General features: G+C 43.4%; 1 protein-coding gene and 1 pseudogene across 5 annotated transcripts; both read left to right on the forward strand.

The window, feature by feature from the left end:
- The first annotated feature begins 881 nt into the window (after positions 1 to 881).
- LOC118473016 (uncharacterized) lies at positions 882 to 13233 on the forward strand (annotated as a pseudogene).
- On the forward strand, positions 13089 to 16052 carry LOC100193379 (uncharacterized). 5 transcript variants are annotated; one of them, XM_035960383.1, is made up of 3 exons: positions 13089 to 13698; positions 13804 to 14173; positions 14306 to 16052. In XM_035960383.1, the coding sequence occupies exon 3, from the start codon at positions 14340 to 14342 to the stop codon at positions 15819 to 15821; it is 1482 nt and encodes a 493-aa protein (XP_035816276.1). In that variant the 5' UTR covers positions 13089 to 13698; positions 13804 to 14173; positions 14306 to 14339; the 3' UTR covers positions 15822 to 16052. The 5 variants fall into 5 exon arrangements, with proteins under 5 accessions (XP_035816276.1, XP_008650896.1, XP_008650895.1 ...); XM_008652674.2 differs by having other exon boundaries at positions 13804 to 13837; XM_008652673.2 differs by having other exon boundaries at positions 13089 to 13837.
- The last annotated feature ends 7814 nt before the right edge of the window (positions 16053 to 23866 follow it).

The raw sequence follows: 23866 nt of genomic DNA on the forward strand, positions 1-23866 counted from the left end.
ATTATTCTTACCTTTTCCTTCTAAATACAAATGTGGATTTCACACTTTGAAATCTTGTGCCTAAAGTGACCTTTAGGAATAGGAGACCTACTCTTAGGAACAAAAACAAAATTATTTTCTTTTATATAGATATCTATGAACTTGAATGTTTGTTCTTATTATACTTGCCTGATTTGGATCTTTGATTGAGTGTGATGAGTTGTGGAGTAATGTCCACAATTACATCTGCATAAACATCTAGGCATAAAGGATAGTATTTATAAGATAACTAGACAATCTAGATTATCCACCTAAAAAAAATATATCTAGTATTTCGTATCTATCTCATCTTAACAGATTCTATCTTACCTTTGGATATTCACCTCATACAACTAGTTACCCTAGTCTTGACATAAAATATCTGGTCAAGCCCTACCAAAGAATCTTCAGTACATAACCAACTATTAGCACATTCATTCCGCCTACCAAATGATTCCCTTGCAAAACTATCTTACCATATGTATCTAACTCAGATGGTCAATACCAGGCGGGGTGGTGGAATTGATTTACCTCCTAATCGACACACTCGGTGGATATATAGACAACCCCAGCCACAGCCGGCAGAGATGAATCCTCCTAATCCTCCACCAGGCGGAGTTGACCCACTGATTGCAGCTCAGATGAGGATGATGCAGCAAATGGCGGACACTATGGCAGATATGCGCACTCAGATGCAGCAAGAACGCCAGGAAATGCGCCAGGAAAGAGAGGATGTACATCGGGAGATGCGCCAAGAGCGGGAGGAGATACGTCAAGAGAGAAGGGCGCAACAGCAACAACAACAAGTACCATTGCCTCCCCCACCACCACCAGTTCCACCCCGGGACAAGCACCGGGAATTCATGAGCCACAAACCACCAACCTTCTCCAACTCCGCGGATCCGCTGCATGCAGATGACTGGCTAAAGTCTGTAGAAAAGATGCTCAACATAGCTCAGTGCTCGGACAGAGAGAAAGTGCTCTACGCATCACGTCGTCTTACTGGTCCCGCTGCGGATTGGTGGGATGCATACTGCGCCGCTCATGCTGCCGTCGACACAATTACCTGGGCAGAATTCTCCACTCAATTCAGGAATTACCACATTCCTACCGGGCTCATGAAGATTAAGAGAAAGGAGTTTCTATCCCTCAAGCAAGGAAGTATGTCCGTGAGTGAATATAGGGACAAATTCATCCAGTTATCTCGATATGCTCCTAGAGATGTTGAGAATGATGAGCAAAAGCAGGAGCTTTTTCTGGACGGTTTGATTGGACCCTTGCAATATCAATTGGTATCGCACACATTCCCATCCTTCCAAAGGCTACTTGACAAAGCTATTGTTGTAGAAAACAAGAGGAGTATATTTGGAGAGAAAAGAAGGGTTGATAACCATGGGCAAGCTGGAAGTAGTTCCCGTCCTCGCTATACTACCACTCCAAGTACACCAGCTAGTGGAAGTACCGGACAACAAACTCAACAGGCACCAACTGCTCCCCCGAAAGCAAGCACCCCAGCAGGACCCGTTGCTCCTAACACAACCACCAACAGGGCATGCTTCAAGTGTGGACAACCGGGACACTACGCCAACTATTGTCCCAACAGAGCTGCCTACACTACACCGGCTCCGATGAAGCAAGGACAAGCCTCGGCAGGAAAGAGTCAGCCCCTATCTATCAACCGGGGACATGCCCATCATGCAGAAGTAGAGGTTGAACCAGGTGAACTGGAAATTCAAGAAGAAGAGCTAGTTGAAGATGAAGTAGTCGGTGAAGAAGTCAACGAACAACAAGAATAGAGATAAACATAAATATAGATACATATATATATTTTACTATTTGTAAGACCTAAATATTAGTTTGGCCAGTAGTTCGTATTTTACTATTTTAGGAATAATAATAAGGTCGATTTGACCCTTTGTTTTGCTAATAAGTTACGCATCATGCCGAGATTTCTTTGTTTGTGCATATGTTCCCACAACAATATGAGTATATATATCCTTTCTCTTACAAATCTCGAGGACGAGATTATTTTTAAGGGGGTAGGATTTGTAATACCCAACTTATATGCAATAAAAAGTTGAAGTTAATAACTAGAAGAAAGGTTCTCCATCGATTCATTATTCCCTTTTGTAAACTATAACACTCTTTAAAAGTAATTTTTTAAGTAAAATAAATCCTATTAAAAGTTATGCATTACTTTCCTCTAAATAAGTGACATAATGGATATTCATTATTGGTTGAGCTTGGAATTTGATCACGCACTAGTAATATTTTTTTCTAAAGAGAAATAATATGGGTGCATGTGGGATTATGTTAGGGAGCATTTACTTCAATAAATACTAATATAAGTATAATACAAAACCTTTGCATATTTATGCTGGAGTCTATACTGTGCATAGTAATTTGAATTGAAAACTGGAAACCTAGGTTTAATTTGTTTTTGATTTAAACCATATTTAAACATGAGGGAAATAGAAAACTAAAAATGAAACTAAGAAAAAGAAAGGGGAATGGCGAACCGGCCAAATGGGCTGAATTTCATCAGCTGACCCATTGCCTAGCCGTTCTCCTGGTCCAAGCACCATATAACCAGCTCCCCAATGACAGCTGGGCCCCACCTGTTGTCGTGGTTCTTCCTCTGTATTGTGGACCCGGCCTGTCATCTTCTTCTTCTCTCCAGCGAAACAAACGGCAACTCCGTGGCAATTCCAAACGGAAATCGCGAGCACCTCGGCCGATTCGCGGAACTCCTCCCTGGATTCGGGTCGATCCGATCCCGTGTCCGCGCCGCAGCCTGGTAGGGTCGCGCCGTTATCCTCTTTCCCCAAACAAATCCCACATGCGGACCGACATTGCCGTGTTCGCCGTGATTCGTCCGTCGCTGCGCCACCTGCGCGTCGACCCGTGCGCGATTTCCGCGGGCGCCTCAACCAACCTCCACCGGGGCCTATAAAACCAGGAACCATTGATGTAGGCACGAACCAGATGCCAGAATATCACAGCATCGAACAGGGATAGAGCTGGCCGCCTCATATTCATCAATCGGAGAGAGAAAGAATCGAGCTGCGCCATTGCCCTGCGTGTTCGTCGTTGTCGCGACTCCAGTGTCGTGCTGTGAAGCTCCACCTGTGCGTGTCCTCGCCACGTGGAACCGGCGCCCGGGGCTCGGGATTTCCTTCACCGTCGTCCGCTCCCTGTCCCGGCCGTGACCGACTGTGTTCCGCCGTTTCTTCCAGAAAGGTACCCCCCTCAGGTGTTCGCATTGTCCTCCTCTGCGTGTATCAGTGATCGTGTCGATAGTTGGGGCCATGGCGAGCTGGTTTGCCGTTCACCGGCGGGAGCGCCGCCATGGGATGGCCAGCTCCACCATCTGGAGTCTCGGGTAGGGAAGATGGTGCTGCCGCCGTCGATTTGGTAATGGGTGGGTGAGATTAGAGGAGCGTACTGCTTCGGCAGGACTCATTCTGGGTCGTCCATAGCGTGATATGTGGTCGCAGATTGGATCATGGCGCCGGGCGCTACTGACCGTTGATATTGGATCTGTCGGCCATGATTAGGTACCAGTTTGATTAAAAACGCGATCTAATCTGAACCGTCCGGATCAGATCATGCGGTTGTGTGATGTCCATACCTCTTCGCCGTGTAATTATTGCAAAAGAGACCCTGGGGTTCTACCTATTCAACCCGCCGTCCACCCTTATGCTGTTAATATTACGGATTGGTCCTGAACTTTATGAGTTAGACCCTAGGCTTCTGCAAAATTGTGTCCGCAGTCCAGAAAGTGAATAAATGGAATAAAATAATTCAGAAAATATTTTCTAATATAGAAATAAACCTAGAATCTTAGTTAATTCATATTCAATTCATCTTAGCTCCGAATTAATTTATTCCAGTTGCTATAAATTCATAATAATACTGTTTATCATCTGATAACCTTATTTTATTATGAAACATGGGTATAATTTATGCACTTAATTTCTTTTGTGTCCAACACTTAAATCTTTATAAAATCATAACTTTATAACCGTAGCTCCGAATTTAGTGGTTCTCGTTTCCACGATCTTATTACGCATCGTAGAATATTATTATGTAGTTTAACCTTATGTTTGGTGTGATGTTAATTTTGCCTATACCATGATTGTTTGTATTGCTACGTCTAGCAGTGAGGACACGAGTCATCTGAAGAGCAAGTTGGTACCTGGAATCTCAAGTGCCAGGCAAGTTGTGCCCTTGATCACTTCTTTTACCCACTCATGTTCTAATTAATCATAATGATCTGCATAGGTTAATTTTGATGGGACCTAATAGGTTACCCTAGTTTGTCTATCTTTATGCCTTGTTTACCACTGAACTTTTTGGGTAGTACTTGCTAGTGCTATATGTGGTTTTGGGCATTGAGATACACATTATTCATGATTATACTTTTGTTATCCGTTGTTATTTACTGTTCATGTCAAGATCATTAATGTTAATTGGAACATAGAGCTTAACTTGAGAAACACGTGCCACCACAAGGGTTTATGGACGCCCTTGGCTGATTAATTAGGAAAGCTAGTGGAGGACTACCTTACCCGAAAGGGGCAAGGGCAGTAGGGGGTGGTCAGTGTAGGGAGGTCCTTGGTTGATTTTGCTGCGATGGCGGTCAGTCAAGAACCCTGCATTGGAGCTTCCTATAAACTGTAGCGGGTTTTCTGAAGCTAGTGGAACTTTGTAAAGGCCTCGTAGTGTTACCCTGCCTCGCCTCCTCGGTAGAGGTGTATGGGAAGTCGCGATCCCTTGGCAGACGGGTAACATGACTTGTGGGTAAAGGGTACCACCTCTGCAGAGTGTAAAACTGGTATACTAGCCGAGCTCACGGTCATGAGCAGCTCAGGACTCTCTGATGATTAATTTATGGAACTAAATTCAATTTGTCATATGCATTGCATCGCAGGTGATGTTGTTGTTACTTTTGTTCTACTATTTAATTGGGTTGGTATTTACTTATACTTAGTAATTGCTAATAAAATTTTGACCAACATTAAAAGTAATGCTCAGCTTCAACCATCCTCTTTGGTAAGCCTTACACTTCACGTGAGCTCCCACCTTTGGCGAGTTCATGCACATTATTCCCCACAACTTGTTGAGCGATGAACGTATGTGAGCTCACTCTTGCTGTCTCACACCCCCCCACAGGTCAAGAATAGGTACCGCAGGATGAGGCGCTTGGAGGATGCTGTGACGAGTTCGTGAGAGGTCTAGGCCGTCGTCTCCCAGTCAACTTTGGGTTGCTGGACCGCTGTCTCCTTATAATGTAATTGTTTATTTTGTATAGAACTTCTATTATGTAGTAAAGATGTGACATTCGATCATGTGCCATGATTCATCATATGTGTGAGACTTGGTCCCAGCACACCTGGTGATTATGTTCGCGCCCGGGTCTTGGTGCCCCAAAATCCGGGTGTGACAGAGACTAACGGCTCTCAAGTAGAGCAAGTTGATCTTGATGAGCTAGATGATAAAGAGGCTCCGTGCGTCGCGCTAAGGAACATGTCCATTGGGGATGTGTGTCCTAAGGAATCCGAAGAGCCTCCACATGCACAAGATCAACCATCATCTTCAAATCAAGCATCTCCACCAACCCAAGATGAGGATCTAGCTCAAGATGATGAAAATGAAGATCAAGAAGATGAGCCACCTTAAGAGGAGGACAATGATCAAGGGGGAGATGCCCATGATCAAGACAAAGAAGATGATGATGGTCTAAGACCGCCACACCCAAGAGTCCACCAAGCAATACAAAGAGATCACCCCGTGAACTCCATCCTCGGCGATATTCATAAGGGGGTAACTACTCGATCTCGTGTTGCTCATTTTTGTGAACATTACTCCTTTGTGTCTTCTATTGAGCCATACAGGGTAGAAGATGCATTAAGGGATTCGGATTGGGTGTTGGCAATGCAAGAGGAACTCAACAACTTCACGAGGAATGAGGTTTGGCATCTTGTTCCACGTCCTAACCAAAATGTTGTAGGAACCAAGTGGGTTTTTCGCAACAAGCAAGATGAGCATGGTGTGGTGACAAGGAACAAAGCCCGACTTGTGGCCAAGGGATATTCACAAGTCGAAGGTTTGGATTTCGATGAAACCTATGCACCCGTAGCTAGGCTTGAGTCAATTCGTATATTACTTGCCTATGCTACTTACCATGGCTTTAAGCTTTATCAAATGGACGTGAAAAGTGCCTTCCTCAATGGACCAATCAAGGAGGAGGTATATGTTAAGCAACCTCCTGGCTTTGAAGATAGTGAGTACCCTAACCATGTGTATAAACTCTCTAAGGTGCTTTATGGTCTCAAGCAAGCCCCAAGAGCATGGTATGAATGCCTAAGAGATTTTATTATCACTAATGGCTTCAAAGTCGGAAAAGCCGATCCTACTCTCTTTACTAAGACTATTAAAAATGATTTGTTTGTATGCCAAATTTATGTTGATGATATCATATTGGTCTACTAACAAATCTACTTGTGAAGAGTTTAGTAGGATAATGGTTCAAAAATTCGAGATGTCTATGATGGGGGAGTTGAAATATTTCTTAGGATTTCAAGTCAAGCAACTTAAAGAAGGCACCTTCATTAGCCAAACGAAGTACATTCAAGACATACTCACCAAGTTTGGGATGAAGGATGCCAAGCCCATCAAGACACCCATGGGAACTAATGGACATCTCGACCACGACACGGGAGGTAAATCCGTAGATCAAAAGGTATACCGGTCGATGATAGGATCTTTACTCTATTTGTGTGCATCTCGACCGGATATAATGCTTTCCGTATGCATGTGTGCAAGATTCCAAGCCGATCCTAAGGAAGTTCACCTTAGGGCCATAAAACGAATCTTGAGATATTTAGTTTATACTCCTAAGTTTGGCCTTTGGTACCCTAAGGGATCCACTTTTGATTTAATAGCATATTCCGATGCTGATTGGGCAGGGTGTAAAATTGATAGAAAGAGCACATCAGGGACTTGTCAGTTCTTGGGAAGATCTCTGGTGTCTTGGGCTTCAAAGAAGCAAAATTCTGTAGCTCTTTCTACTGCCGAAGCCGAGTACATTGCCACAGGCCATTGTTGCGCGCAATTACTTTGGATGAGGCAAATCCTTAGGGAATATGGTTACAAATTAACCAAAGTTCCTCTCCTATGTGATAATGAGAGTGCAATCCGCATGGCGGATAATCCCGTTGAGCACAACCGCACTAAACACATAGCCATTCGGTATCACTTTTTGAGGGATCACCAACAACAGGGGGATATCGAGATTGCATATATCAACACCAAAGAACAATTAGCTGATATCTTTACCAAGCCATTAGATGAGAAAACCTTTATCAAACTTAGGCATGAGCTAAACATTCTTGATTCTAGGAATTTTGATTGATATTTTGCACACATAGCTCATTTATGTACCTTTGATCATATCTCTTTCATGTGCTATGACTAATGTGGTTTTCAAAGTGTATTTCATGCTAAGTCATAGATTGAAAGGGAAATGGAGTCTTCGGCGAAGACAAGGCTTCCACTCCACTCCATCGTATTATTTCTCCTTCGCCAACACTCCGCATAGCTCTCCAATTTGGTATAATCTTCACTCATATATTATTTGCCGAAGGGAGAGAAAGGACAAGGGCTTATATTTCACTCACAAGTATCCGTTTTTGGCGATTCATGCCAAAGGGGGAGAAAGTATTAGCCCAAAGCAAAAGGACCGCACCACCAATTTCAAAAAGTAGTCTTTCAAATTTGTATTAAAAGAAGGTTTTTCAATTGGTATCTTATTTTTTATAGAATTTTCAAATTGGTATAAACCCTTTCAAAATTAATATCTAAAACCCTCTTGAACACTAAGAGGAGAATTTCATTGAGGGGGAGTTTTGTTGAGTCAAAGGAAAAGCATTTGAAATAGGGGGAGAAAATTTCAAATCTTAAAAATGCTTCTCGAAATCTTATTCATTTACCTTTGACTATTTGCGAAAGACTTTGACAAGAATTTCCAAAAAGAGTTTGCAAAAACAAAACAAGTGGTGCAAGCGTGGTCCAAAATGTTAAATATGAAGAAAGCATCCATGCATATCTTATGAAATGTATATTGGTTTAATTCCAAGCAATATTTGCACTTACCTTATGCAAACTAGTTCAATTCTGCACTTATATATTTGCTTTAGTTTGTGTTGGCATCAATCACCAAAAAGGGGGAGATTGAAAGGGAAATAGGCTTACACCTTTTCCTAATTGATTTTGGTGGTTGAATTGCCCAACACAAATAATTGGACTAACTAGTTTGCTCTAGATCATAAGTTCTATAAGTGCCAAAAGTTCAACACAGACCAATAAAAAGTACAAGAAAGGGTTCAAATAAAAAGGAGCAAAAACAACTAAAGGCAGCCCTGGTCTGGCGCACCGGACTGTCCGGTGTGCCACCGGACAGTGTCCGGTGCACCAGGGAGAATCACTCCGAACTTGCCACCTTCGGGTTTCTGGAAATGCCCTCCGCTATAATTCACCGGACTGTCCGGTGTGCCAGCGGAGTAACGGCTAACAGCGCCAACAGACGACTGCAAAAGTGAAAAGTGAATAGTGAACAGTGCCAACTGCGCGCGCAGAGTCAGAGCAGGCGCCAGATGGCGCACCGGACAGTGAACAGGACCTGTCCGGTGGCCCACTTGTCAGAGGCTCCAACGGTCGAACCCTAACGGTTGGGTGACGTGGCTGGCGCACCGGACAGTGTCCGGTGGCGCACCGGACTGTCTGGTGCGCCCATCGACAGCAGAGTTCCCCAACGGCTGTTTTGGTGGTTGGGGCTATAAATACCCCCCAACCACCACTCTTCAAGACATCCAAGCATTCACTACTCTTCATTCAATACAAGAGCAATACACAACACTCCAAGACACAAATCAAAGCCTCCGATCAAATCAAAGTCCACAATTCAACTCTAGTTTTTAGGACTTGTGAGAAGATCAGCTTGTGTTCTTTTGTTGTTCTTGTTGCTTGGTTGGCTTTCTTCTTTCTCTCATTCTTACTCTCAAAGCCTTGTAAGCAAATCAAGAGACACCAATTGTGTGGTGGTCCTTGCGGGGTCTAAGTGACCCGAGAAATCAAGGAAGGAAAACTCACTCGGTCTAAGTGACCGTTTGAGAGAGGGAAAGGGTTGAAAGAGACCCGATCTTTGTGACCACCTCAACGGGGAGTAGGTTTCCAAGAACCGAACCTCGGTAAAACAAATCACCATGTCATCCACTCTTATTCGCTTGTGATTTGTTTTCGCCCTCTCTTTCGGACTCGATTATATTTCTAACGCTAACCCCGGCTTGTAGTTGTGCTTAAACTTTATAAATTTCATATTTGCCTATTCACCCCCCTCTAGGCGACTTTCAAGTTGCCTTCAAGTATTGGACATAAAAAGGATCAGAAAGAGGAGGTTGAAGACATGTGGGAGCTTGATTACCACCCCGACCAAGGTTATGCACATCAGTTAGGCTCGATGTAGGTGAATATAAACTATTGTTTCCAAGGTTTCTTGAATCTGCACCAAGTGAAGCTACAATAGTTGCAGCAACAACACTCAGTGTAACAAATCCCTCAGCTAGGTTACTTGAAGAAAAAAGAAAACTGAAAAAAGAATAAACTAGATAAGCAATGGCAGGACTTATAATGAAGTAGATATGTAGAATTACTTTATGAACTTCATTGATAGATCCCAAACTTTTACAATCAGAGACATACCTTTATCCTTTCAACCGTGTCATCTTTTGATGCATTTACAGTGGGTTGCTCCAAGCGTTGTAGCGTTTTGGCGCTTCTCATCAAGGACATCCACGACAATGACTTGGGAAGCTCCAAAGGCTTTTCCTATCTGTAAACAGCAGCAAAACAAAAGTTCTACTTTTCAAGATGCAAGTAAGAGGGAAGAAGGGTCATGCTTGTTTGTGCATTCATAGTCCCAAAAAATAAGAGGAGAAAAGAAAAATCCTCAAATTTATCAGGCAACAGTTGACCTTGACCCAACCCCTCCAACTTCGATCACAGCTACGGAATCACGACGACCGCATTTCAGCAGCATGCCTTAGGGCACCATACGTGGTAAACACTGCACATCCTAAAATTCCTGATTTTGTGTATGGCAGCGAGTTAGGGAGAACTGCTAGCGCATTGGCCGGCACAATGCAATACTCTACAAGCCCACCCATACAATTCATGTACACCGGTTTCCCTGCAGATGGAGAATTTTTATGTTACTTGAAGTAATTATACTGCTGCGTTCTTGGTCAAAAAAATATATATTGCGGTGTTACTAATAATGATGCATGATGCGGATCTGTTTCCTCATGTTACCAATGCCCCTTAGAAAGGGTTGTGTCTCGCCATCATAGAGTGTCCCCTAGGCATGATTATACGCGAAGAAAGACTAACACATATCTTCTTGGTCCTGTATAAAATCAATGAGAATGAGCATAACAAGTGAGAAAAGCACATAAACATGTGTTGTAATTCAATGAAGTTGCTCTACCTTAACACAGTAGAAGCAGTTCCCCCATGACATTATGAAGGTGCCGATGAAATGACTTCTGACTGGGAACCTAAAACATTTCCAGATTTAGAGAAGTAACAAAAATGAAGACAACACCTGATGCCTGACTGAAGTGAATTGACAGCCCAACAAATCTATCACCTTGGCCATACATGTTGATGATCTCAACATGAGTGTGTGTGCCATGGTCAACCAAAGGCGCTACCAATAACATAGACTTACTGTGCAGCTAACAATGACAAATTGCTGGAAATGAGACCATTTCGCTAGAGTTAAATCCAACTCTAGTCAGGAACTATAAAAGGAATTCTGCTTGTTTTATATGAACTGGGCTGGGAAGACAGTTACAGAAATAGTCACTCGAAATTTACATGTAGAGGAACAAGCTCAGATAATTACCATCAAGAAGTGATCCTTTTCCACTAAACATAATGCATTTCTTAGTTCCAGGATGCAAGTACTCTTCGATTGTCTTAGGAAAAACTCCCCCTGGTATGGATCTGCAAGAAAAAAGATAGCACTTCAATATTTCAACATGACATGGTAACAAAATAATTTACTCTACACATGTTCATATCATTTATTTAGAAAAACAATCGGTTCATGGTAGAGGCACCATTTAATGAGCAAAGTGGCCATAAAATCTTTTCATTGCACTTATATTAATAAGAACTCCTTAAGGCCTTGTTCGGTTATTTCCAATACACATGGATTGGATGGGATTAGAAAAAATTAAGAAGAAGTTTGACGTGTTTGGGATTCAAACCCATCCAATCCCACTCAATCCATATGGATTGAGAGCTAACCGAACAAGCCCTAATGTGGTCATCACCAATTTCATATACTATCCGAAGATGGAATATGCACAACACAAAGTGCCAAAGTTCATCAAGAACTCCTTAATGTGGTCATCACCACAAATCACAAAGAATACAAAGAGGAATATCCTAAAAACAGTAGGTACCTCAAACATATTCAGGAGCTCACGCACAAAAACCTATCAACAATGGATTGGTAAAACACAACAATTCACTCACAAAGCAGTGGATTCGAAGCAGTTGAGGTTGAATTTTTTTTATAGCAAACAACAGTAGTGGACGGAGGAGGTGTGGAAGAGGAATGGACCTCGCCGTCGCAGATGAACTGGCACCACTCATTGTAGGTCGGGTGGGTTGAGTGGCGCTTGTGGAGATGAAGAAGTGGTCGCATTCTTATATCCCGAGAGGCAGCAGGCCGACCAGCGGGTCAGCGGGGCGTACGCGCGGTTGTTACAGAGGCTGTTCGCCGCCGGTGGGGACGCGTAGCGAGCACTTATTGTGGAGGGAGGCTGTTGTCGGTGACATAGGGGAGGGGGTGCGAACGCTCCTATTGGCCCGTGGAGACGCCCGAGGATGACGCCATGTCGCGGAAACGGGGGAGGACGCGCAGCTTGTGCTCGATGCGGAGGTTGTTGGCCGGCGACGGCGGAGCGGACGTTCTTGTTGGCCGACGGTGACGGGGAAGACGCGTAGGGGAGGAGGCGTTGGGTGGTGGCGATTCATGGCACAGGCACCCGCGTGGATCTGAGCGAGGCGGGGAAGACACGCGGGATAGGAGGCGAAGTGGAGGCCGGGAGGGGGACGAGCGTCTAGATCCTATCTGTCGGAGATCCTACGGGCAGAGAGAGAGATAGGGTAGAACCACGGTGCACACGGTCTACATTAGAGTCTTATAGAGTAGTAGAGATTTATGCAATATTTATTCTTATTTGAAATAATGTACTTAATAACATAAAAAAAGATCAACATCAAATTTGATACATATATATTTTAAAATATTAATTTTGTTTTAATAGTTTAGATTACCACTTTCATCCCTATTGTTTAAGAACGAAAACTTTTCATCGAGAAAAAAATTTACAACACCTTAAAACAATTTAGTATTCACAATACTTTAGTTTTGAACATAGAGATTTTACCTACATTCTCAAACACCATTATGTATAATATACTTTTTGTTTTTTTTATTTGTCGTCATTTATTTCAAAAATGAACTGGACGGTAAATAGTTTAGTTTTGAACATCGAGGTATTCTTAAATTCCACAATATTATTAGGAAAAAAACTGTGTTCCTAATCGCCCTTCGTGTACAATCGCATCGTCACGGCCTCACGGGCCCGCGGTGCCGCCGCCGCTACCGCGACCACCACCTCCATGTGGGGGTTCGGAGCTCCCGATGCTGGGTTCCTCGCCAACGCCGGCGCGGGGACCCGCTTCGTGCCCCCTCCACCTTCCGCCCCGCACCCGCGGAGGGCCTCCTCCTTGGCGGCTGGCGCGCGCTCGACGCCCGACATGGCCGCGCCCTCCTGCGCCGGGACACCCCCCGCGACGCGCCCGTTGACCGGGAGCTCGCCGTCTGGGACTCGCCACGGGCCGCCGCACGGACCTGACCCGCCTCCCCTGGTCGCTCTACACCCCCCCCACCCCCCCCCCCCCCCCCCCCCCCCCCCCCCCCCCCCCCCCCACACACACACACACACACAGGTAGAACGCCGCTCTGCGGCGCTACGACCGCCTCCGCCTGTGACCACCTCAGACTGCTGCTGCGGTGGCCACTTCCTCGTCATCGTGGTGGGCACCCACCACGCGGAGATGTTCGCTCACGTCTAGTCGTCGGAGGCGGGCGCGTTGAACATGCCCACGTCCGCTCGGCGAGACCCGACGAAAACGTCGACTTCGCACCAGCCCGCTCGCCGGGAACACGCTCTACCTCGCATTCCAGACGAGCGCGACGGCCCTGGAGTACGACTTGGGTGGGCACGCGGGAGATGCCGCCGCTGCCATGCCTGGACTGGCAGCGCGTTGTGCTCGCCACCAGGGACGATGGTCGTCTGGGACTCGCCATGACAGGCAAGTCCACGATCTACCTGTGGGCGAGGGAGGCACCAGCTCGGGGAGATGGGAGTTGGCTACAGACCAGAGCCATCAAGTTTGACACGCTGCTCCCTGTCGGTGCCTTCTCGGCCTTTTATTGATTTGGTTAGCTTAGTTTTGTGGATGGCGTCGGTGTAGTTTTTTGTGCGGACTTGCGATGTACTCTTCACCATTGATCTGAAGTCTCTCCGGGCCTCAAAGGTATCCAAGGACACACTTTTTAATGTGGTTATTAGCTGGTATGCAGAACTACAGTATATCAGTTGCTAAGCTAACAATCTGATTTTTGTGACCTTGATATCATAGGTGGTCTACAGAGTAATTACACGGATCATACATGGTAATGGCTCAGTGGTTCACTTAGGGCGTGTTTGGTTGCAGGACAGGGACATCCCCTGTCGTCCTCTTTTGTCCCTCTAATTTTGAGAAACAACTGGGGACAACACTGGGATAATCATATCCCAACCCTTGACCCTAAACCAAACAATCTTATTTGAGGGATCGTTTTATTTGAGGGGTCGTCCCATCCTATTATTGCAACCAATCGCATAGTAAAAACGCATAGTGAAGGCAAGGAATTCAACTGTCAAAGAAAAATAAAAAGTCAATCAGAATAACCATGTGAAGGCAAAAGCAGTCCCAAAGGTCATACATGTGCAGGGACTATTGACTCTGTGTATGTCTCTTTATATGTCTTTTCTTCTTGAAACCGACGCCCTTTCTCTCCTGGGAGCTTTGACGTGAAGCATAGCATACATAGTTTGAGAAACATTAAAACTCACCTTGTGTTTTCTTACCCATCTTGCAGTGTTCTCTTCCTGAGAAAGAGAGGACGGGCTCACATGGAAAGTTTCCTTTCTGTAGCCCTGGGTGAATTGGTGACTAGATCAATAAATTTCATCATCAACAAGTTCTCGAAGCCGCCGACACTTGCCATGGAGGAAAGCCTACAAAGGACTCTTCTCCGAGCACAGGTCATCGACGAGGAGGCCATGGGGCGGCACATTCCAAATCAAGCCATGATCCAGCAGTTAGGCATGCTGAGAGATGCCATGCACCGGGGCTCTTACGCACTCGACGCCTTCAGGTACAAGCCTCACTATGGAGAGGACGACAGTGTTCAAGTTGTGAGTGGATTCATGTCCCTATCCAAGTTACCCTTTGCAAAGGATCCCTATTTCTTCAGTCGAACTGCACAGTCTCGGGAACAACTACAAGAGGCACTTGACAGATTGGGCTCCATGATTGTTGATCTGAATGAGTTGGTGATGTTCTTGGCGAGCTACCCTCGTCTGCATCGCCAACCTTACAGCATGCATATCTTACTGGGTAACTGCATGTTTGGTCGCCAGGTGGAAGCAGAACTTGTCATTAATTTTTTGCTGCACACACAGCCTCATAGCTCTGAAGAACTGGAGGTCCTGCCAATTATCGGTCCATGCAGAGTCGGCAAGAGCACCCTAGTCGCTCATGTTTGCAAAGATGAAAGAGTCCAAGATCATTTCTCAGAAATCTTGTGGCTGAATGACCTTGCTTTTACAGATGACGAGCGAGCTTTCAGACAGGGATATGCAATGGAGCATCAGAATCAAGTGTCGAACTGGAACAAAGACAAGAGATCGCTAGTTGTTATAGAACTATCTGGAAATCTCCATGAAGATGCTTGGAACAGGTTCTATCTTGCTTGCAAACGGAGCTTTTGTAGCGGGAGTAAAATCGTAGTCACAAGCAGTTCAGACAGAGCTGCAAAGTTTGGAACAGCACAGGCTCTAGCTCTGAAGCATCTATCTCATGAAGCATACTGGTATTTCTTCAAGACACTTGCGTTTGGAAGCATGGATCCTGAGACACACCCAAGGCTTGCACAGGTAGCCATGGAGATAGCCAGAACGCAGAATCGTTCAATCAACGCCGCGTACATCATCTGTTATTTGATGAGGAACAATTTTAACATCCACTTTTGGTGCAAGGTTCTGAGGTTCTTCAGAGTGTTCGTCCAGAAGCATGTCTCCAGATTCGGCACGCATCCATACGATCTTCTGAACCAGAACAGACCAATAAGGATTAGCCGAATGGGTACAGCTTCTGAATATTTCACTATTCATCGTCAGTATCATTGCTCTTCACAAGAGGAGGTTCCTAAGATAAGAGTCCACGATGTGGTGTATGGAAGCATGAAGACTTGCAGAAAATTTGAGGTCCTATCATGGAGATCTCCAATACCCCCCTACTACAGCTATGCCAATACTTATGAGATTCAAGAGCGAAGGACTACAAGTGCCAAGAGGAAGCGTTCTACGGAAGATGGAGTCACATTTTGCTAATTTTGCCATTACCTGTGTCATGTAGGAATATTGTTTCGTTCAGTTTTTTCTGGGTAGGATGCCACAAGTTACAACACAGACCAAGTGTAAATAAAACCTGTGAAGTGTCACAGGTTATAGTTACAGCATAATCAAACTGTACTATAATAACTCTTGTATTTCCGTTATGCTATAATAACTCTTGTATTTCCGTTATGCTATAATGGAAATGAGGTTGCTATATAATCATCACACTAAGCTTTTCTGTTTTTTTTTCCTTGCACAGATTTCTTTTCAACAGTTTATTGGAATTTTGTTTATATGATTTCGACATTTGGTCGTTGCAGAGAAGTACAGGAAAGTGATGCTTATTTGCTGACCATAGAACCCTTAACCAGTGAATCCATTCATCGACATTTTTAACTTTCTAGTTCTGAGTTTTTTTTTAATCAAAGGCTTTAGCCCAGCTTTACTAGAAAGCGTAATGCTGAAAACCCTGACCCTGTACGTACCGGGAAAACCAATTTTACAATAAATTCAGCTGCACATATAACATAAATCTTTCTCAAATGAAATTGTATAGAATGAAAACATTGTTTTAGTTGGCATTGTAACGTTGTGATAATTTGTTATTATCATGACAAAGTGATTTACATATTTTTTGTACACAATGTATGCCTATAAATATGTGGTTTTGATTAACTTTAAATTGTACATGTGTGTTAACATGTGTTTTGATATTATTCTAATACATTTGGTTGGGTAGAGTGGTGTTACGTAGTAGATTAATCTTGAGTCAAGTCGTGGACGTGTGTTTGTACATAGTTGTGTGTGTTGTTCATGTGCAGGTGTTGCTTGAGGTAGAACGTAGCAGAGACATGAGTATTCAAATGAATATCAAGAGTCTTATTTATATTTTCTTACCTCTTATTACTCTTGATACATATATTCATAATTTGAGTGAGAACTTAAGAAGTACCAAGAGGACACTAATTATATTGACTATACCAAGTAGTAGGTGTATAAATAGAATGTAAGTGCCATATCATTATACACATCTTGATTCTACTTTATTTAAATACATAATAATGATTTTATTGTTTTATGGTTTCTTACTTTATATATTTATTGTGACCTGCTACCTTATATATTATTATTAATTTTATATAAATGTATGACTTACGTTAATTTTTGAAGTCAATTGAGGGTACAAGTTACAGTTTTTACCGATCGAATTTTTAGATTCCGATCGTAACCGGTGTAATTTTCGTACCGAACTTTCGTTTCCGATGTTTCCGAATTACCGATATCGTTTTCGTTTCCGGAGTTACCGTTTTCGATCTCGCTTCCGAGGAAAAATATGAAAATGAAAATGGTTTTTGTGTTTACCGATCCTTTCCGACCGTTTTTCGCCCCTAACCAAGACATCTATAAACAATAAAAAAATAAAAACTTACTATCCAACAGCCTAGCAGTAGCGGGGCAATCCATCAAGCTCATCTAAGGCCCTGTTTCAATCTCGCGAGATAAACTTTAGCAGCTTTTTTTTAGCTACTTTTAGCCGTTTATAATCTAAACAGGAGAGCTAATGGTGGTAATTGAAACTAAACTTTAGCACTTCAATTCATATAGCTAAAGTTTAGCAGGAAGCTAAAGTTTATCCCGTGAGATTGAAACGGGGCCTAAGCTATCTCGGTCTCGCGTAGTTGACGACTTAACGTCTTGCTTTACTTCGTGCGGTCGCTCGATCGGAGCAGACGAGCGTGTGGTCGCGTGCTCTAGCAGAGCAGCAGTAGCAGCTGACACCATATGACTACTGGCAACTAGTCACGCTCACGCACAGATCCGTAAACGCCGGCGCTCCCTCGTTGCGGGCTGCGTCCCGATCGGTTGTCGGGCGCCCGGCCCCTCACGGTCTCGCGCTTGGCCATATTGGGACATCGCCGCATCGGGCCTTGGCAACTCAGACCTCGTGCGGCGTTGCCCCCTAGCTCACCGTCCACCGACACGGCTCACGTCCCTCCTTCCATCGTTCCGGCCGTCATCCCTCACCCGTTTTTCGGCTCTGAGGTTCAAACTTCATCAGTTGAGCATCTTGCGGCTTTTCAAGATAACTCTTGTTTTGACGGAACATTACATCGATTTGTCTTTATATCAAAAGACCTGAATCTTGCAACCTTAGCATTATCGTCGATTGACAATCAGGGATACATGGAGTATACCTGGCAAAGATTCAGCGAAGCATCTTGTTGTGCTACTCTATCGCCTACCACGACTAAAGGGCATAGTGTGGTTACCGGGAGACGAACACACCGAGCATAGCACTAAGGGAGACAAGTAGGGCTGGGCAGCCGATTAACCGAAATGTTTCGGTTAGGTTCTTCAGTTTTTTTTTAAAGTTCGGTTTTCAGAAAATGGAAACCGAAAATGTGTTTGCAAAAAAAGAAATCGACATTTCGGTTAGCCAAAAACAATTTCGGACTAGTTTTCGGTTTAACCGAACGAACCGAACCTTATATAACACAACACAATAGAAACATTACAGTTTACATAGAACACCACCACCAATTCATTGCATAAAACAAGTTATATTTTGCAACACCAGAACAATATTTTGCAAAATGGCCCAACAAGCGGCTGTATGTATTCTGTTCAGTACGTGAACTGATGACTGATCCATGTGAAAAAGACGACTTGGCAGGACAGGATGATGTCCGCCCTCTAACTTTTTACAGGTTTTTCCCTTCTCAGGACTTGGTAAACTAGCGGAATTCGATAGCTGGGAAAAATCAAACTCGTCGTCGTTGGTACAGGACGAACCACGTGAGCGTGTGTGAACATGACCGTGTGTGTTGGAGAAATAGATATTTTCAGTTTTAATTTAATTCTGAAAATTACAGTGATGTATGTGACGACATGTATGTGCATATGTGTATCACTACTCACATAAACAGTAAACAACAATAAGATATGCACAAATATAAAGAATAGATTGTACCCTGCGGAGGAACTGATGCTCAAGACATCAGTGGCTCCATTCATATGAGATATCTCGTGTGTATGTTCGATGTAGTCGTACGCAGTCGACGTAGGCAGATGTACGCAGTGCAGTCCCACAAATGGCATCGGCGACGAGGAACTTGATCAGCGCTGGTCGAGCGGACGAAGCGAGCAGTCGCGAGTACGCTCCACAAAAACCTGATCGTCGCACACCCGTGCAAGTGTCTCTATGCGGACGACGATTTCGGAGGCCTGCTCTCCCACACTCTCTGTTCTCGCAGAAGGTGTGACTGGGATGAGCTGTACGCAACGCGTCTCAGAATTGTACGTGTGTTCTCTCGTAACGTGAAGCAACCTCCCCTCCTCGTATATATACACGCGCAGAGGGAGGCCAACAGACAGTAATAGTCACCATCAGAGCTACCGTTACAGCCAGCCAGAAACTGACGCCATCAGTGACGTCCATTAATAGCTGACAGCCATTACAACTCGTCCGTTAATAGCCATAACACAGGAAACGACAAGCAACGTACGACAGTAATGGACAGTCATTACTCTAGGCAAAATGTGTAACCGTTAGGAAGGAATATTCGGACCAAGGTCCGATCTACCTCGGCCACGGCCACGACCCGGCCCGGCCGGTGGCGCGCGTGTGTGGCAGTCCTTCATCCTTTTCTCAGCTTCTCAATAAATACAACAATGGTCCACCTATCTAAGTTGAGTGAATTGTCCCTTGAACTTTCAGTATGGTACTAAAGTACTAGTACACCGTATTATTAAAGTGGACATCTAGTATTGACTATTATTGAATATTAATATGGGCCAGACCCACATTAATTCAACAATCCCCACCAAATGCTAAGTCACACTAAAATGCTATCATCATATCGAACGTTTGATATACTGGTGTTTCGATGGAGACTGTTAAGTTGAATATCCACTTAGAATCTAGACTACACTTGACCACAACTGCACAATGGACTAGGCCTTGAATTGACATTTTTGCGTGGAATAAGTTTCATCTAAACTCTTTACTAGTACTAGGTTGCCGAGCGCATCCCCTATGGTTGGAGCATATAAGTCAAACTCCTTAGCCTTTCATGGGTATCTAGAGACTACCCAGATCTCATAAAATGTGACTAGCAGTTCACCCATATAGTATGTTCCTCTAATGATGTTCTGTAGGACAACGTCTTTGCTTCACAAAGCCACTTGGAACATATTGAGGTGTAAACACCAACCTACCTTACAATAAGGAAAGATGTGCATCTGAAATGAACCTTATTAAGGGTCTTTCCTCTCAGTCTACCACTAGCTTGTTTCACCATTCTAATTCATGGGATCTCCAAACACATAGAACATGTTACCACTATGATAAACTTTAGGTGGGTCTCAGGCCCATCTCACTCAATGAACTATCTATCACACTACATGATAGCCCCTTAGTAAATTGATCTGCCAGATGGACATAGTCCAACGCTATTACTCCAGAGTTTCTGAATTTCCAGACAAATTTTAAACGCCTCTTTATATGCCTTGTCGACTTCATATTATCCTTGGAACTGTTTATCTTAATTATCACAATTCATAGAAATAGCCGACACATGTTTTTCAACCACCGGTAAATCCATAAGGAGTTCTCAAAGCCACTCAGCCTCAACTAAAGCGGTATCTAATGTTGTGAGTTCTGCTTCTATAGTCGACCTCGTTAAGATGGTCTACTTACAAGATTTTCATGAAACAACGCCACCTCCAAGTGAAAACACATATCTACTTGTGGCATATATCTCATCAGCATCAGATATCCAATTTGCATCATAATAACCCTCCAGTATTGTTGGGTACCCGGTATAATGGATGTCTAAACTCATAGTACCTTTTAGATAGCACATAACTCTCTCAAGAGCACGCCAGTGATCATTTCCCGGATTTGAAACAAACCGGCTAAGTTTGCTCACCGCAAACGAGATGTTAGGCCTTGTAGCGCTAGCTAAGTACATGAGTGAACCAATTATTTTGGAATATCTCAATTGATCCCTAGATATCCTTCGATTTTTCTTCAAAAGCTTACTAGGATCATAAGGTGTTGGAGCAGGTTCACATTCGCTATAACCAAAGCGACTGAAAACCTTTTCCACATAGTGGGATTGCACAAGTGTGACCCCACCATTGCCTTCTCTTAGTAGCTTAATGTTAAGAATAACATCAGCTCTCCCAAATCTTTCATTTCAAAATTATTATATAGAAAGTCTTTTGTCTCTTTAATCACATCAAGACCGTCCCCAAGATTAGAATGTCATCAACATATAGGCATAAAATTACTTGCTCGCCCCCACCATACCGATAATATACACATTTGTCTGCTTCGTTCACAACAAAGCCGACAGATGTCAAAGTTCTATCGAACTTTTCATGTCATTGCTTAGGTGCTTGTTTTAGGCCATATAAAGATTTCAATAACTTACACATCATGCCTTCTTGACCGTTTGCTACAAACCCAACTAGATGCTCCATGTAGATTTCCTCATCTAGCTCTCCATTTAGGAATGTTGTCGTAACATCCATTTGATGGACGAGAAGACCATGAGAGGCAACCAGAGAAAGTAGCACACGAATTATGGTCAATCGAGCCATAGGTGAATAAGTATCAAAGAAATCCTCACCTTCTTTCTGTGAATAGCTTTTAAATACAAGCCTCGCCTTGTACCTTTCAATAGTACCATCAGGCCTAAGCTTTTTCTTGAACACCCATTTACTCCCAATGGGCTTAAACCCATAAGGACGCTCAACGACCTCCCAAGTTGCATTAGACATAATAGAATCCATCTCACTCCTTATTGCTTCCTTCCAAAAGTCAGCATCAGGAGAGGAATATGCCTCTTCAATGGTACTTGGGGTGTCATCCATAAGATATACAATGTAATCATCACCAAATGACTTTACAATCCTTGGTCTCTTACTCTTTCGAGTTGATACATTGTTATCTTCCACAAGATTATGTATATGGGATTCCTCAGTGTGTTCTACCGGAATAAAATGTTCATGGGGTATCGTTGGTTCATCACTAGACGTATTATGTGTAGTTTTCATGGGAAATTCGTCCTCAAAGAACGTAGCATCTCTGAACTCCATAATAGTACCTACCAACATGTCCGGTACTCTAGAGTTTATAATTAAGAACCTATATCCAATGCTATAAAAAGCATACCCAAGGAAAACACAATCAACAGTTTCAGCCTAATTTGTGCTTCTTGTTAATTGGCACATTCACTTTAGCCAAACAACCCCATGTGTGCAAATAGAAGATATTTAATTTCCTCTTTTCCCATTCCTCGAATGGTGTGATTTCTTTGTTCTTTGTGGGAACTTTATTCAGAACATGACACGCTGTCAAAATCGCCTCACCCCACCATTCCTTAGTCCCGAAGTCTCTAACATGGTGTTAAGCAAATCAGTTAGAGTACGGTTCTTTCTCTCAGCAACCCCATTGGATTATGGTGAGTATGGCGGTGTACTCTTATGAATAATACCATGTTCCACTCAAAAATCAGAAAAATCACTTGAAAATATTCTCCACCATGATCAGATCTTAACAGTTTAATTTTCCTCTCGAGTTGATTTTCCACTTCAACTTTTTAGGTCTTAAAATAATGCAAAGCTTCATCTTTTGACTTTAAGAGATACACATAACAAAATCTAGTAGAATCATCGATAAAAGTAATAAAATATCATTTGCCTCCCTTAGTTAATATTCCGTTCATCTCACGTAAATCAGATTGTATTAAGTCTAGTGGTGCCAAGTTTCTCGCCTCCGCAACCTTATGAGGCTTGCGAGGTTGCTTAGATTGCACACACACCTGGCACTTAGAACCTTTGACTATATCAAATTTCAGGATTAAATTTAAATTTGCTAACCGCGACACAACCAAAATTGATGTGACAAAGTCGTGAATGCCAAATATACCATTCGTTCGAAATCACATTGTTCACAAACTTATTACAAACATCATGCAAAGATAAGCGGAACAAGCCTCCACTGTCATAGCCTTTTCCAACAAATGTCCCATACTTTGACAGTATACATTTTTTGGACCTAAACACAAGTTTATAGCCATCTCGACATAGCAATAAGCACTAACAAGATTCTTTTTTATGGAGGGGACATGTTGCACGTTCTTCAATTGCACTGTCTTTCCCGAAGTAAACTTCAGAATGACTGTACCAACACCAAGAACACGTGCATGTGATCCGTTCCCCATCAGCAAGGCTCCAGTCCCTTTGCACTGATAAGAAGAAAACAAACAAATATCAGCACACACATTAATGTTAGCACCAGTGTCAGCCAACCACTCAAGGGACTGACACACTAAAAGAACAGTAGGTAAAATATTACCATACCTCGATGTTCCTTCTGCGGTCTCGCAACAACCATGTTTGTTGTTTTCTTCTCTTTATCTGGTTTTTCTCTTGCTTAAATTTGTGGTATGGACACGCGATTGCCCAGTGATCAGTACTCCCACAAACAAAGCAACTAGCTCCTTTGTTCTTCTTTTTAAACGAGGCTACCTGCTTGGGCTTCGTGGCATTCTGTTGCTTGTTCTTCCTTTTATTATTATGTGACGCATTGTAGTTCTTCCTTTGTACCATATTGGCACTAGAAGTCTCAACTACTTTTCCACGAGTGTCTTTTGCTCTCGCCCTCTCCTCAACATCAAGAGACCTAATAAGCTCAGCCACGCTAAACTCTTGTCTCTTATGTTTTAGAGTGGTAGCAAAACCCATACAAGAAGGTGGCAACTTAGCGATAATACCGCCAGCCACAAACTTGTCAGGCAAGACACATGGGAACTGTCCGAGTTTCTTAGCTAGTGCCTGTATTTCATGAGCCTGTTCAACTACAGGACGGTTCTCAACCATCTTGTAGTCAAACAACCGTTCCATGATGTACGGCTCGCTACCAGCATCAGAAACATCGAACTTCTCATCTAATGCATCCCATAACTCTTTTGTAGATGTGCACGTTAGATAAGAATCAACATACTTATTGGCAACAGCGACAATCACGA

The sequence above is a fragment of the Zea mays genome, chromosome 7, assembly GCF_902167145.1.
Source record: "Zea mays cultivar B73 chromosome 7, Zm-B73-REFERENCE-NAM-5.0, whole genome shotgun sequence".
NCBI classification, from domain to species: domain Eukaryota; kingdom Viridiplantae; phylum Streptophyta; class Magnoliopsida; order Poales; family Poaceae; genus Zea; species Zea mays.